Source organism: Sturnira hondurensis, unplaced genomic scaffold, assembly GCF_014824575.4.
Source record: "Sturnira hondurensis isolate 20B ecotype Veracruz unplaced genomic scaffold, ASM1482457v3 Scaffold0021354, whole genome shotgun sequence".
NCBI lineage: Eukaryota > Metazoa > Chordata > Mammalia > Chiroptera > Phyllostomidae > Sturnira > Sturnira hondurensis.
Genome location: NW_028093985.1, coordinates 35,465,916 through 35,482,508, shown reverse-complemented (window position 1 = coordinate 35,482,508; position 16,593 = coordinate 35,465,916). Strand labels below are relative to the sequence as shown.

Sequence of the window (16,593 nt, the reverse complement as noted above, 5' to 3'; positions counted from 1 at the left end):
TAGAGTGTCCTCTTCCAGAGCAAAAGATAGGTTTACCCTTAGAAAATATACTCATCCTCCACTTCAAGGGCAGACATGCTTAGTGTCCATTAAAAAAGATTCCAGTTCCCTAAGCTTGTGGTTCCTCTGCTATTACTTAATCTGCTGTGTATAAAGGTACCGCATGGCCCCTTTCAAGTCACACTTTGGAAGTTGGAACCTGAGGACCCAGTGTAAGCAAAAGCTGTTCTTTAGCAACTGCTTTTGCTGTTAGTAATGAAGTCTTTTGTTTCTGGCCCACAAATCTCTTGTTTTCTACAAGGATCTATGAAATTGTGGTAATTAACTTATTAGCTTGCAGGCATGGTAATATCTCAGACCCTTGAAAGTTTTTCACAGAATCTCCAATTAATGGAAGGTAGGAATAAAAGATTACTGCAATGGGACAGGTAGAGGTGGTATAGTTTGATAACTTGAGATAAAGCTTGGAGATGTTCTTAAAAAGAAAGAAAAAAAAGGAGATAATGGTCTAGAAAAACCAAGGAGAACACCTCCAGGCTCAATGGTGTAAAGAAAGCATGACAGAAATCTACCACTAGAGAGGGTTGCATGTAATGTCCTCAGGGAAGCCAGATTAAACTTAAGAGCAAAAAGGTGACAGTTATATCAGGAAAAGAGGTTGAAGAGTAAGAAGAATTTGCTGATGAGTGACCCTGAGCTGCAGGGACATTATAAAGATTGTCAGAGGACAGAGAGGAGTGGGTTTTGAGGTCAAGTTTGAATACATCCAGTAAGAGATCCATTAAGTCTTGGGCTCCTTGTGGTGACTTACGTGAACAAGAAAAAAGGAGCATGATGAAATTAGTTTTGATTAGTCTTCATCAGAGTAAGCTAGTCTACGTGTTTTTCCATCCCTCCTCCCTCTTTTACCCATCCAATATCTACTAGGAACACTTTATTTCCTACCAAATAAAAAATCATTTTAGAAAATTTACAACATGCAAGTTTTTAAAAATGTAAATGCTAAAATTGTTATTTAAGATAGAGGCAAGTGTTAACTTACTTGAATTAGATCTAAAATGCCAAGTTCACTTTCTGAAGAATCCACACAGAAGACAAAATATAATGTTGCATAATGTCTATAAATCAGTTTGTTGTCAGATCCTCCAATTAATCTAAATGACAAAACAAACAATTGGAACATTATAAGAACAAAATGAAAAACATTTTCATTAGCTAAAGCAAACTGACAATTGGCTTAAAAACCTTTTTATAAAATGAAAGGTAACATTTAATGGCATTGCATTCAAGCAAACTTGTATCAGAGACTAAGTAAATTAAGATGGTTGTTTTCTTCAAAAATGTTAAGTAAGAGATGCTGGTGCTTAATTTTAATTCATTCTTTTATTAAACTATTGACTGAGTACCTACTATGTGTTAGGCACTGATAGTAAGGAGCAATAAACAAATAAATAAGGAAAAATTATCAGGGTGGAAAGCACTAGAAAGATAATCAAAATGGGATAATACCATATTGGTGGATTTGTTACTTCGGATTAGATGTTAAGAGTGACATTTAGGCCAAGATCTAATGATAATGAGCCAGCCATGACAAAATTTACAGAAGAGCATTTAAGGCAGAGGTAACAACTAATTGAAAGGCCATTTCATCAGGAATAAAACATGGATGGTCAGGGAAGAAAAAGACAGCCTGCACACAAAGAAAAATTAGTAAGCAATGAGGTCAGGCTTTACTTCATCTAAAATCAGCAATTTAGCCCTGGCTGGTGTAGCTCAGTGGATTGAGTGTGGGCCTGTGGACCAGCAGATCAAGGTTCGATTCCCAGTCAGGGCACATGCCTGGGTTGCAGGAGAGTTCCTGGCAGGGGACCCACGAGAGGCAACCATACATTGATAGTTCTCTCCCATTCATTGGTATTTCTCTTTCCCTCTAAAGGTAAATAAAAATCTTTAAAAAAATCAGCAATTTGGCAGTTGTCTTAAACTTTTACTTGGCTCTGTTTTGAAAGAAGATGATCAAACCTATAAAAATTTTTAAATGGCTATTAACATTATTAAAAGAAAATAAAGATATTAATATGGCAAAATGTATTTTGCCTTTAAAGTATAATTTCATCTTTAAACTACAGTACAATAATGACAAATGCTGATACAAATTCTTGTATGGAATGTAATACGCCATATAAACACAGAATTTTAGAAATCCGCTTAGTTCAAATACCTCATTTTACATAGATTAAAAACTGAGGTATTAATACAAAAATTTAAGTTACCTGTTCAGGAAAACCAACAATGTTAGTGACAAAACTAGGACTAAACCAGATGTGTGGCCTCATCTCTGATGCAATATTTGCCTTCTACTTCTTATAAGGTTGGAAAATAAGGATCACAAAGTCAACCCATAATTTCTAATTCAAACAATGCCCTGGTTAGATCAATCGAGTTCTTGCACATCTATCACATGCTGGCTGGTAAGTTTCTTATGAGATAAGAGATTAAAAGGCTGATAGGAAGGGAAGTAATAGTAATGGCAAAAACAATTAAACTAAAAGTTTAAGAGAAATAAGAAAAATACAATTAAAATATAAAAACAGAAGGCAGGTGCACCTGTCTCAACTATAAATCAGAAGGTTTGATTAATGGCAAAATTAACAAATATTTTGTCAATTTAAGTGCAGCATGATATAACCTTTTGTGAAGTGAAAGTAAACTTTCTACATGATAAAAAGTAATTTATGTTCAGAAAAAAATAACTTTGCTACTATCCTATTTTTCACACTATGCATTGTACACCTTAAAATACAAAAGTATAGTTTCTCTAACCTGTTATTATTCATCAGACTCAGTTATAGTTTAGTTTTTGAATTATCACTGAGAAAATATCTTGTTGAGAAAATTAATTATATAAATGTGGGAACATTTATAAAACTGAATGCAAATTATTTTCATGAAACCCATTAATTTAAAAGTTTTTATAATAGTTGGCAAGTTAATTATAAGTAATTTTATTTTTAAAATTATTTTCATTGAAACATATTTGACATATAATACTATATAAATTATAGGTAATTCTTAATCATTTAAAATAGAAAATTAGCTGATTTCTCATCTATCTATATACAGATATGTCTATACATATACATGTACACACACAGACATATATTTGAAAAGCAGACTTCAGTCTTGTTTATAATGACAAAATAAACAATATAATCTAACATTTAATGAACAGATCTATTCACTCTACACAGTACAAGGAATAACCTGTAGTCATTATAAATAATAAGTTGCTCTAGATATGTTTATATGCAAAGCTTTTCAAAACACAAAGTGAAAAACAAGCAACATGCAAACTAGCATACACAGTTTGATCCCATAGGTAAAATATTTTAAGATCATACTTTTATATGTCAGTCAAAGCAAAATTAATTTTCTAGGATACACAAGAAACTGGGAAGAAGGTCTAAAATTGGAAGACAGAGACTCTTGAATTACATTTTATATTTCCTTGTAATGTTTGAATTTTTTCCATATGAACATATTACACCTTTGCATGAAGTACTTTCATAAAATTCTTTTAAAAACTGCTTATCTCTAAAAATTTCTTTAAATTAGATTTATAGCTAATATAGGTATCACTTAATTTACCTAATGCAGTTAATTAAAATTAGGAAAATTTTATCATAAACTGGTTTAACAGTATATACTTTAATCATAGTCAAAGATTAGAATTGTCTATGAAATGCTTTACTTACAATCCTCCTTCTAGGAAATTACAAACATTTTCATCTCTCTTAGATACCAAGTGGAATGTCTCCCTGATGATTTGCTGTTGTGTATCTTCACTCTGAGAAAGAACAATTCACATATGTTAGGATCAAATTTACAGGTTTAACAGCATTTTAAACTTTTAAAACAGGTTTCTGGTCAAGAAGGTGGAGTAGGTAAATACTGTGTTCATGTCCTCCTATGAGCATAACAAAATTACAACTAAACTATAGAACAACCCTTACTGAGAACCTCCTGAAGACTAAGTGAACAGAAGTCCTATAACTAAGAATATACCAAAGAAGCCAGTTGGAGTCAGGTAGGAGGGGTGAAAACCAGAAGGCATTGTGGCTAAGTGAGATGAAGGGCTTCTGTAGTCCTATGCATTCCTCTTAAAGGGCCTGCAGTGCAAAGACTTATTTGCTGACAGATTTACTCACTCTGGGGAGGCAGCTCAAAGGGTGCCAAAGAGAAACAGAATTGTCTGGCTTCTGGGTAAGGGCTGGAGGGGCAGCTTTCTACCAGACAGAAGTGCTAGCAGAGGCCATTGTTCCTTTGTTGATGCCTTTCCCAACACATCCAGCACTCGCAGGTGGGTGCCATTCCTGGACCTCTGTCGACCTTGCTAACACAGTTTGGCTAATTATGGTGATTCCCTGAGATCCCACCTCACCCAGCTTGCAGGCCCACCCAAGCTGCTTCCAGTGGCCTTTTCATAAAAATGGCCTGTCTTGGCTCATGCTTCAGACTTTCCCAAAATCTCCTGAAGGTTCAAAAACCAAAAATAAACAGTGTCTGGCCTCACAGTGCCCCATATCTCTTACTAAGGAGTCTCAAGCCTAGCACCAGCAGTGGCCAGCCTCAATTCTCCTTAGCCTCTCCCAGGCACCTCCGAGCCCAGCATAAGTGGCAACCATTTGAAGATCAACTCTGGAGCTCGTACTCAGTAGCCCAGAACAGGGCCCAGGCAGCAGGTGACTTTGGCTTGCACTAAAGTCCCTCCCAAACACTTCCATAAATGACACACTCTTAAGAGAAGACTCAGCAGGCACATGTCCTGCTCTGTAGGGTCGACCCTGCACAAACAGCTCCTCAGCTATAATCACAGCCAGTTCTCATGACCAATCAGCCTGAGGGTCAATACGTCCAAATGACATGCCAACAGTAATTATGGCTCAACTACAACAGGAGGGCATGCACAACCCACACAAGGGACACTCCTGAAGCATCCAGCTTAAGTTACCATGGAGATTGCAGCACTGGATCCCCCTCAACATCTATTCCAAAGGCCACTCTACCAAGACCAGAAGACATAGCAACTCTACCTAATATATAGAAACAAATGCAGGAAGGCAGCTAAAATGAGGGCACAAAGAAATATGTTCCAAATGAAAGAAAGATCGTACTCCAGAAAAAGAGCTAAACAATACGGAGAAAAGCAATCTACCAGACACAGTGTTCAAACCTCTAGTTATAAGGATGCTCAATTATCTGTGAGAACATCAACAAAGAGAAAGGAAACATAAAAAGAACCAGTCAGAAATGACCAATACAATAACTGAAATGGGCCCTGGCTGGTGTAGCTGAATGGACTGGGCATGGGCCTGTGAAGCAAAGGGCCACCAGTTCGATTCCCAGTCAGGGCACATGCCTGGGTTTGGGGCCAGGTCCCAGTAAGGGACACATGAGAAGCAACCACACATTGATGTTTCTCTCCCACTCCTCCTTCCCTTCCCCTCTCTCTAAAAATAAATTTAAAAATATTTTTAAAAAATAACTGAAATGAAGAATACATCAGAAGTAATCCAAAGCAGATTAGATGAAACATATGTATGAATCAGCAATTTGGAAGATAAGGTAGCAGAAAATGCCTACTCAAAAAGCAAAAAAGAAAAAAGTACTCAGAAAAATGAGTATTATTTCAGGGGCCTCTGGGCCAACTTCAAGCATAACATGATTCACATCATAGGAGTACCAGAAGGAAAAGAAGGGAACAAGGGAATAAAAACCTATTTGAAGAACTAAAAACTTCTGTAACCTAGCAAAAGAAATAGACATATAAGCCCAGCAAGTACAGAGTCCTAAACAAGATGAACTTGAAGGTCCACAACAAGATACATCATAACTAAAAAGCCCAAGGCTAAAGACAGAGAGTCTAAACAGCAGCAAAAGACACCCAAGATGGTAGAGGAGTAAGGGGAAGCTATAATAACCTCCTAGGACCAAACTGGAATTACAATTAAAGAAAAATCATTATGAACAACCAACTGAACACCAGCTGGAAAGAAGCCTCATATTAGTGACATACGGAAGAAACCACTTCACCGCAACAAGACTGGTAGGCAGTGCGGAGGCATGAGAGGGCTGAGCTCCCGTAGGATGGCATCTGAAGTTCCGGAGGCACATTAAGTGGTAAAGGGGATTCCCCCTGAGAAGTGAGGTCTAAATCCCAAGTTGGGCTCCCTGGTCTAAAGCACCAGAACCAGGAAAGGAACCCAAATAAAACCCAGCTGTAAAAACAGTGAGGTTTCTGTCTGCCAGAGAGAGACGCAGAGAGCCTCTTAAAGGGCCAATGCACAAAATTCCATTTGCAGCCACTTAACCCTGGGCTGTAATAGAGGAAAGGCAGAGTGGCCTAGAGACTCATGAGAAGAGTCTGGGGCTGGTGGCTCTGGGGAGAGAGCTGAGAAATCAGCTACCAGGATCCCTATAGTGAGTCATTCCACATACTGGAGCCATCTTTCTTGGGCACAGCAATCCCTCCATGTGGCAGCAGCCTGAGCAGGAGCAGTAGCTCCACCCTGTGGAGTTTAAGCTGGGCTGCTGAGTATAGATGGAGGCTATATCAGTGATTAAACCTAACAGTGAAGGCAGATAGATCTCTGGGAGCTCTGAGACTTTAGTTGACCCTCCCTGGAAAACTGCTGGTAAAAGCTGGGCTTAGTGCACAGCTTGACTCTTTCTAGATACAATCAGACCTAGCAGAGGGAGCCACAACCTGTGAATTGCTGATAGCTCCAAATAGGTTGTCCAGGGCCAGTCATGGGCAACATCTCACATAAGTCTATCCTAGAGTCTTTGCAGAACTACCTAATACATAGAAACAAATACAAAGAAGCAGTCAAAATGAAAAGCCAAAGAAACAGGTCCCAACACAAAAACAAGAGAATTCTCCAGAAGAACTAAATGAAATGAAGGCAAGTAATTTTCCACATACAGAGTTTAGAGTAATGATTTTAAGGATACTGAAAAGCATGAAAAAAAAGACTACATAATTATAGAAGAGCCAGCCAGAAATATAGGATGCAATACCTAAAATAAATAATACACTGGAAGGAATAAACAGTAGGTTAGATGAAGCAGAGGATTGAATCAGTGATTCAGAAGACAAGGTAGAAAAAAAACACCCAAGCAGAGCAGCAAAAAGAAAAAAGAATTTAAAAAACTGAGGAGAGCTTAAGAAACCTTTGGGACATGTAACAACATCTGAATCATGGGAATATAAGGAGAAGAGAGTAAGCAAGGGGTCAAGAGCCTATTTGAAGAAACAATGACTGAAAACTTCCCTAATCTGGGAAAGAAAAACACACAAGTCTTGTTTGTACAGAGAATCCCAAACAAGATGGACCCAAAGAGACAACAAGACATATCATAATTACAATGACAAAACTTAAAGACAAGGAGAGAATCCTAAAAGCCAGAAGAGAAAAAGCAATTAGTTACCCACAAGGGAGCTCATATAAAACTGTTATCTGATTTCTCAACAGAAACATTTCAGGCCAGAAGGGATTAGCATGAAATATTCAAGGTGAAGAAAAAGCGAGGACCTACAACCAAGGTTACTTTACCCAGTAAAGCTATCATTTAAATTGAAGGAGAGATAAAGAGCTTCCCAGACAAGAAGAAGCTGAAGGAATTCATCACTACCAAACCAGTATTACAAGAAAAGTTGGAGAGGCTTCCTTAAGAAAGGAAAAATCAAAATGATGAATAATGAAATGGTAACAACTACATATCTATCAAGTATTACTTTAAATGTAAATAGATTAAATGCCCCAATCAAAAGACAAGTGGTGGCTGAATGAATAAGAAACCAAGACCTTTACAGATGCCGCTTACAAGGGATTCATTTCACATCAGATGGATAGACACACACAGACTGAAGTCAAGGGAAGGAAAACGATACTTCCTGAAAATGGAAATTAAAGAAAAAGCTGGGGGAACAATACTTATACCAGATAAAATAGACTTTAAAACAAAGGCTATAACATGAGACAAAGAAAGAGCCAGCAATTTCACTTCTGGGTATTTATCTGAAGAAACCCAAAACATTCATTCAAATAGAAATATAAATCCATATGTTCACTGCAGCATTATTTACAATAGCCGATATATGGAAGCAGCTTAAGTGTTCATCAACAGATGAATGGATAAAGAAGAAGTGGTATATACATACAATGGAATATTACTTGGCCATAAAAAATGAAACTTTGCCACCTGCAACAGCATGGTTGGACCTAGAGGGTATTACATTAAGTAAAATAAGTCAGGCACAGAAAGACAAATACCATATTATTTCACTTATATGTGAAATTTTAAAAAACAATATAAATGAACAAACAAAACTAATAAATTCATAAACAGAGAGAAAATTTTGATGGTTGCCAGGTGGGAAGGAAGTTAGGGGAATAGGTGGAAAAGGGGAAGGGATTCAGAAGTACAAATTCACAGTACAAAAGAGTCATGGGGATGTAAAGTACTGCATAGGGAATACAGTCAATAATACTGTAATAACTATGTATTACATCAGATGGATCCTAGATTTATCGAGTGACCACTTCATAAGTTATATAAATATATAGTCACTATGTTGTATACCTGAAATCAATATAATATTGTATGTCAACTGATTGAAAAATAAAAAATTATTTAAAAAGAAAATTTTAAATAAAATTAGTGATATCTGCCTAGAAAATCCATCTGAGCGCTCCTTGGAGAACTAATATAGCACATCTTACACAAAAAAAGCCCACATTTTCTTATGAAAAACAAAAATAAACCAAAACAAAAATCAATGTTTTGTAGTGTACCACTACAATATAACTTACTTCTAAGTTTCAAGACCAACAAGAAAATATTAGATAGATGAATTATAGACACTAGTAAAAGAGACATGAGAAATTAATTAGCCCCTTTACTTACATATAAGTAAAATGAAACAGAAGTAAAGGTAGAATTAATTCACATAGTTAATCTATATAGAATAAAGTCTGGAGCTTCCAATTAAGTAAGCTTAACTAAATGCAAATTGAGGTTAAGAGTCCATCTATTTTACTCGCCTTTGTATGTTATCAGAAAATGGAAACCAGAATGGTGAATAAACTATGAAAAACATTTATGTTCTCATAGGAACAGAATAAAAAAGGGGGGGGGATGCCCTGCTAATTAAAACTACAATCACAACATTAAGTGCCCAAATACTACTGATGAAGACATATAAATATGTATAATAATATCAAGTATTGTCAAGAGTGGAACAATAAATCACTTATACAATACTAGAACAGTACACTGGAACAACCACTTCTGAAAACAGAACCAGCATTACCTAGTAAAGCTGAACATGCCAATAAAACAGTTGACAACGCTATTCAAACATTAGGCCCCAGAGAGATCTAAATAGATGTTTGCAAAACTGCTTATAGCAGCACTGTTTGTAGCAGCAAAAAAACCTACAATTTAAATGTTATTTAATCTTAGAATGCATAAACTGTGGTTTATTCATGTATGGAATATTACATAGCAATGAAAAACAATGACTACAATAGATATATGCCAATGATGATCTTAGAAATTATGAATTTTAAAAAAATTAAATAATAGAATGCTGGGAATATACCCTAAGACTCCTGAAACACCAATTGAAAAGAATTTATGCATCCCTATGCTCATAGTGTTATTTATAATAGCAAGGATTTTGAAACATCCTAAGTGCCCATTAGTAGATTAAATGGATTAAAAAACTTTGGTACATTTACAAATGGAATACTATGCAGCAGAAAGAAAGAAGAAATATCTACCCTCTGTGACAGAATGGATGGAACTGGAGACTATTATGCTAAGTGAAATAAGTCAGCTGGTGAAAGACAAATACCATATGGTCTTACTCATAAGAAGAAATTTAATGAACAAAATAAACTAATGAACAAAAAAGAACCAGAGGCATAGAATCATGGAATACAGTAGACCGACAGCTGTAAGAGGGGAGGAAAGAGATAGGGACTGTTTGAAAAAAGGTGAAGCAATGAGTCAAAAAACATATATGAACAACCCATGAATATGGACAATGGTGTAGGGATTGACTACAGAAGTAGGAGGTAGGCTGGGTGGAGGGGGACAAAAGGGAAAAAATTGGGACAACAGTAAGTAATAAAACATTAAAAAAATTAAAAATTAAGTCATAGAAGACTGTAAACATGATTCTAGTTTTTTTATGTTCAAAAACATGCAAAACTAAACAACTGTCTATGAAAATATGTGGCAACACAAAAATAAAATATATTAAAAATTAAAAACGGTAGTCCTGGCTGGTGTGGCTCAGGGGACTGAGTGTCAGTTTGATTGCCAATCTAGGGCACATATGTGTGTTGTGGGCCAGGTCCCCAGCAGCAGGTGCGCAAGATGCAACCATACACTGATGTCTTTCTCTTCTTCTCTTTCTCCCCATTTCCCCTCTCTAAAAATAAATAAACAAACACATTCATTTATTCAAAATTGTGGTTAAAGAGAGGAAACAGCATGAAATACAAGAGAGATACAAAAAGACTTCACAGATATTGCTAATTTTTCTTAAAACAGGGTGGTGAACACACAGCAGTCAGGGCATTATTTATAGTATCTTACAGATATTTAATATACATTCTTTTGTACCTATTCAATATTTCATTTAAAAATTGAAAAGAAATAGCCCTGGCTGGTGTAGCTCAGAGGATTGAGCATGGGCTGTGAACCAAAGGGTCGCCAGGGTCCCAGTCCGATTCCCAGTCAGGGCACATGCCTGGGTTGTGGGCCAGGTCCCCAGTGGGGGCCACATGAGAGGAAACCACACATTGATGTTTCTCTCTTTCTTTCTCTCTCTTTCCCTCTCTCTAAAAATAAGTAAATAAAATCTTTAAAAATTTTTGAAAAGAAATAAGGAGGAAGTGGGAAAAAACTACTGTATAAGGCAGTTGCCCTTTTCTCTCCTGTTTGCTTTATTGCTTCTATCACTTCCTTTTAGTCTTCATCTAGAGATAAACAGTGTTCCTTGAATAACCTTATCTACTCTTGTGGCTTCAACCACATTATCTTCCTAATCTTCAAATCTCCCATATGTCTAATGCCTAAAAGAAGACTGCCTTCTTTTCTGAGTTGGGATAGATATTTCCAGCTTTCAAGTATATATGAGGTCAGCCCCCCAAAAGTCCAACCATTGTTAATATAACAAGAATGGTTTGAAGGACATCAATATAAACTGGCCGCCAAAAAGACTGCACTGGAATGTGCATGCTTGAACAATGACACCTTCACTGTACTATTAAGTGGAGGCAGTAGATGCCGTTGAGTGAGCACATGTACTGTGTGGATGTCACATTCAAAATGACTGAGTAGAGCAACAAATCTGCATCAAATTTTGCATTATGCTTGAACATTCCTCCATGGAAAGTATTCAGATGATTCAGAAAGCTGCAGCTATGGGCAACTGGTGACTAGCAATGTACCTGCTCATGCATCATGTTTCAGTTTTTTGGCAAAATATCAAATCACCCAAGTGACTCAACCCTGCCATAGGCCAGATTTGAAGCCCTGCGACTTCTGGCTTTTCCCAAAACTAAAATCATCTTTGAAAGGGAAGAGATTTCAGACTGTCAATAAGATTCCAGAAAATGTGATGGGGCAGCTGATGGCAACTGGGAGAACTGTGTGTGGCCCCAAGGTGCCTACTTTGAATGGGACTGGGGCATCACTGTCCTATGTACAATGTTTCTCGTATCTGATAAAATGTCTGTTTTTCATGTTGCATGGCTAGATACTTTCTGAACAGTTGTATCTCCACTTGTAGCCCATAAATTTAAAACTTAAATGCTGAAGATTAAAAACATTACATTTTTTCTAAAACTTATTTGTCTTACTATACTCTAATCTTAGTTAATAATATCATTCCACAGACTCTTAAGCCAAAATTCTTGATGGTTCCTTTTCTTTTACTTCCCATATCTACTCAGTCAACAAGTCCTGTTAATTTTATTTCAGCAACAGTAAAGTTGGATTCAAAGACATTATCTGAACTCAGATTCTTATTCTCACTCAGAATATTTAAGAACCAAATGTTTACTTTGCCACCTGTCTCTCAATTCCATCCCACACATCACCAATTACTTGCTTGAAAAATAGTATTTGTTTCTTCCCTTCTTAAAGCCCTTCAAACCGTTTCCATCTGATCTAAAATAAAATCCAAACTCCCTACCATGTCATAAAACTCGCTTCAAAATTTAACTCAGACCTAAGTCTCAAATTTCATCATCTATTTCTTTCCTATACAATCTGCTCCAGCCACACTGAACTTTTCACCATTTACTCCCTTTATATTTTCCCACTTCCTCACCAAATTCTCTAACAACATCCTTTTTTTTAAATTTAATTCTTGTTCAAGTAGTTGTCTGTCTTATATTCCCAGCCCTGCATCCCCCCTTCCCCCAATAACATCCTTTTAAGACTCAGCTCAAGCCCTGACTGGTGTAGCTCAGGGGACTGAGTGTGGGCCTGTGAACCAAAGGTCGCTATTCAATTCCCAGTCAGGACACATGCCTCGGTTGCAGGCCAGGTCCCCAGCAAGGGGTGTGCAAGAGGCAACCACGCACTGAAGTTTCTCTCCCTCTCTTTCTCCTTCCCTTTCCCTCTCTCTAAAAATAAACAAAATATAATAATGATAATAATAATAAAAAGACTTAGCTCAAACGTAACTTCTACGAAGTCCTTTTTACATTTTCCCAGGAAAAATTAGTTCCTTCTTCTTCAGTGATTCCCTGGTACTGTTTCTATTCCTGTTATACATTTATAACAAAATAATCAAATTTCCTTTGTAGATATCTGAATTCTACCGGACTCTGAGCTCCTCCAGATGTTCTTTGAATTTGAAATTCTCAACAAGTGGCTGGCATAAAGTAACCAATAAAAGGGTACTGAATAAATAAATGTGTAATCTAAAAGGCAGAATCCATATTCCTTTATCTTATTGAATATCTAGGTTATTTTCCACATATACATAAAAAGATGCAATGAAGTAAAGACCATATAGTATAGTAATTAAAAGTGTAAGCCCTGTTCTAATTAAGATGGTAGATTAAGTATACATCTACTTTTGTTGTCTTCTTATTCAGCTAAAGATGAAAATAAAGGGTTGGTTTTCTTTTTTTTCCTTTTTATTATTTTTTATTTTTTAAATATATTTTATCGATTATGTCATTACAGTTGTCCCATTCCCCCCCTCACTCCCCTCCACCCTGCACATTCCCTCCCCCATCATTCCCCTCCGCTTTACTTTATGACCACGTGTCTCAACTTCTTTAGATTCTATATTTCCCCCACTATTCTTGCCCTCCCCCCTATCTATTTTCTACCTACCATCTATGCTATTTTCTGTACCTTCTCCCCTTCTCCTCCTCCCACCCCCGTTTCTAACCCTCCATGTGTTCTTCATTTCTATGGTTCCACTCCTGATCTAGCTGTCCTCTTGGTTTGCTTTTGTTTTAGGTGTGGTTGTAAATAACTGTGAGTTTGCTGTCCTTTCACTGTTCATATTTTCATCTTCTTTTTCTTATATAAGTCCCTTTAGCATTTCATATAATAAGGGCTTGGTGATGATGAACTCCTTGAACTTGACCTTATCTGAGAAGCACTTTCTCTGTCCTTCCATTCTAAATGAAAGCTTTGCTGGCTAGAGCAATCTTGGCTGTAGGTCTTTAGATTTCATGACTTGGAATACTTCTTTCCAGCTCCTTCTTGCCTATAAGGTCTCTTTTGAGAAATCTGTTAACAGTCTGATGGGTACTCCTTTATAGGCGACTGTCCCCTTATCTCTTGCTGCTTCTAGGATTCTCTCCTTCATTTTAGTCTTGGCTAATGTAATTATGATGTGCCTTGGTGTGTTCCTTCTTGGGTTCACATTCTTTGGGACTCTCTGAGCTGCCTGGACTTCCTGAAAGTCTATTTCTTTTGCCAGATTGGGGATATTCTCCTTTATTATTTGTTCAAATAAGTTTTCCACTTAGCTCTCCTTATTTTCAGTTTTCCATCAGCTCTCATCAGAAAAACTGAAATATAAAGTTGAGAAAATCATCCCAAAAATGGAATCAAGGGCAAAAAAAATAGAAAACAGAAGAGAAAGGCTAAGAAAGCAGAACAATCCAGAGAAATTCTGAATAAAAGATTCAAAAAGAGAACACAGAAACTGTGAAAATTTTCAACCAGAAAGGACAAGAGTTTTCAGAATAAAAATGCCCATCTAGTAGCCATCACAATGAATGAAAACTGACTCATAGCAAGGATCTGTGAAACTTTAGAAACTACAAACAAGAGTCTATGTACTTTCTGGACAGCAAAGCAGATCATACACAAAGAATTAGCAGAATTGTTACAGGTTTTTGACAAGCAATACTGGAAACTAAAAGGCATGGAGCAATGCCTTCAAAACTGAAAATCAAAATGCAGTCTAATCAGATCCCTAACACTATAGTTTCACCATTGAAGTCAAGAGGTACATTTCATTAATCACAACTCCTAAATTACGTTAGTCTAAAGACAACTGGAGATACAAACTCTAAATATTTCTCAATGCATTAATAAAAATAAGTTGTAAAATTCAGAAACCCACTAGTAAAACTCTCTTTTCCTACGTTCCTTTCCTGTCCTTATATACGTCATAGAAGTCATCTTCAAAACCAAAATTTCCCTCTTAATCCAATAATAAATACATTGTTATCCTTAGCCCACCCTCTCACATGCATTCAAACGAGAATTTTTTTCCTAAATGTATTCATTCACTCCATTAGATGTTAGAAGGTTGAGGATTACCAAGATGAAAAATAAACAGATCTTTTCTCAGAGCTTCATACAAGAAATGAAATATGAATATAACTACTTTAAACCTTTATTTAGTGTTCTATATCTTGTTTTTTTAATATTCAAAAAAAGAAATAAATCTTTTTTGGACTCCCAACTAAGATAGAGGCATAGGTAGATACACTTTGCCTCGTTGCACAACCAAAAGAAGGGCAAAAACAAATTTAAAGACAAAGAACAAACAGAAATGCCAGAAAGTCAAACTGTATGAAAGTCTGACAACCAAGGAGTTAAAGAAGAAACCTACATCCAGACTGGTAGGAGGGGTGGATACAGGCAGCCAGGGTGGAGAGGACTCTGGGCTAGGTGGCAGCTGGAGAATTGGGAAGGGCAAGGTGGCAGACCAGGCGGTCCCAGGTTTGCAAGCAGATAAACCAGGAAGAACAACCGGGAAGCAAGGCAGACTGCATAACAGTGTTCCAGCGCCATGGAAATAATGCCTCAAAACCTCTGGCTGTAAAAACCAGTGGGGGTTGACACTGTAAAAGAAACTCAGAGCCTCACAAGAGAATTTGTTGGGGAGACCCACAGGGTCCTAGAATGCACACAAGCCCATGCACTGGGAGTCAGCACCAGAAGGGCCCAATTTGTTTGTGGGTAGTGGGGGAAGTGACTGAAACAGGTGAGAGCCCAGCAAGTGGCACTGTTCCCTCTCGGACCCCTCCTCCACAGACAGCACCACAATGCAGCAAAGTTGGTTGCCCCATCCTGGCAAATACCTAAGGCTCTGCCCCTTACAATGTACCAGGTGCACAGAGACAAAGAAATATGGCCCAAATGAAAAAACAGATCAAAACTCCAAAAATAGAACTAAGTGATGAAGAGATACCAACCTACCAGATGCAGAGTTTAAAATACTGGTACTCAGGACACTCACAGAAATGATTTAGTACAGCTGCAAAATGGAGGAAGAAGTAAAGGCAACACAAAGTAAAATAAAGAAAAATGTACAGTGAATCAACAGTGACAGGAAGGAAATAGGGACTCAAATCAATGATTTAGAGCAGAAGCAAGAAATAAAATTCAACCAGATCAGAATGAAGAAACAAGAATTCGAAATAATAAGGAGAGGCTTAGGAACCCGTGGGACAACTATAAACATTCCAACATCTGAATTCTAGGGGTGCCAGAGGGAGAAAGGAAGAACAAGACATTGAAAACTTATTTGAAAACATAATGAAGAAGAACTTCCCAAATCTGGCAAAGGAAATAGATTTCCAGGAAGTCCAGGAAGCTCAGAGAGTCCCAAAGAAATTGGACCCAAGGAAGCACATATCAAGGCACATCATAATTCCATTATCCAAGATTAAAGAGAAGGAGAGAATCTGAAAAGCAGCAAGAGAAAAGGAGATAGCTACCCGCAAAGGATTTCCCATAAGACTATCAGGGATTTCTCAAAAGAAAACCTGCAGGCAAGAAGGGGCTGGAAAGAAATATTCCAAGTCGTGAAGAGCAAGGACCTACATCTAAGATTACTCTGTCCAGCAAAGCTATCATTTAGAATAGAAGGGCAGATAAAGTACTTCCCTGATAAAGTCAAGTTAAAGGAGATCATCATCACCAAGCCCTTATTATATGGAAAGTTAAAGGGACTTATCAAAGAAATAGAAGATTAAAGATACAAACAGTAAAATGACAACAAACTCACAACTATCAACAACCAAA

The 16,593-nt window shown here is 37.1% G+C and overlaps 1 protein-coding gene across 3 annotated transcripts in view; it reads right to left on the bottom strand.

Annotated features, from left to right (window-relative positions):
• AP3S1 (adaptor related protein complex 3 subunit sigma 1) overlaps nucleotides 1-16,593 on the bottom strand; it is a 78,636-nt gene that overhangs the window by 48,401 nt on the left and 13,642 nt on the right. For all 3 annotated transcript variants that reach the window (XM_037032298.1, XM_037032300.1, XM_037032299.1), the window contains exons 2-3: nucleotides 3,756-3,847; nucleotides 1,043-1,154 (exon numbers count right to left, since the gene is read on the bottom strand). In XM_037032298.1, the coding sequence (XP_036888193.1) occupies nucleotides 1,043-1,154; nucleotides 3,756-3,847 (204 nt within the window). The remainder of the gene's footprint in view (nucleotides 1-1,042; nucleotides 1,155-3,755; nucleotides 3,848-16,593) is intronic.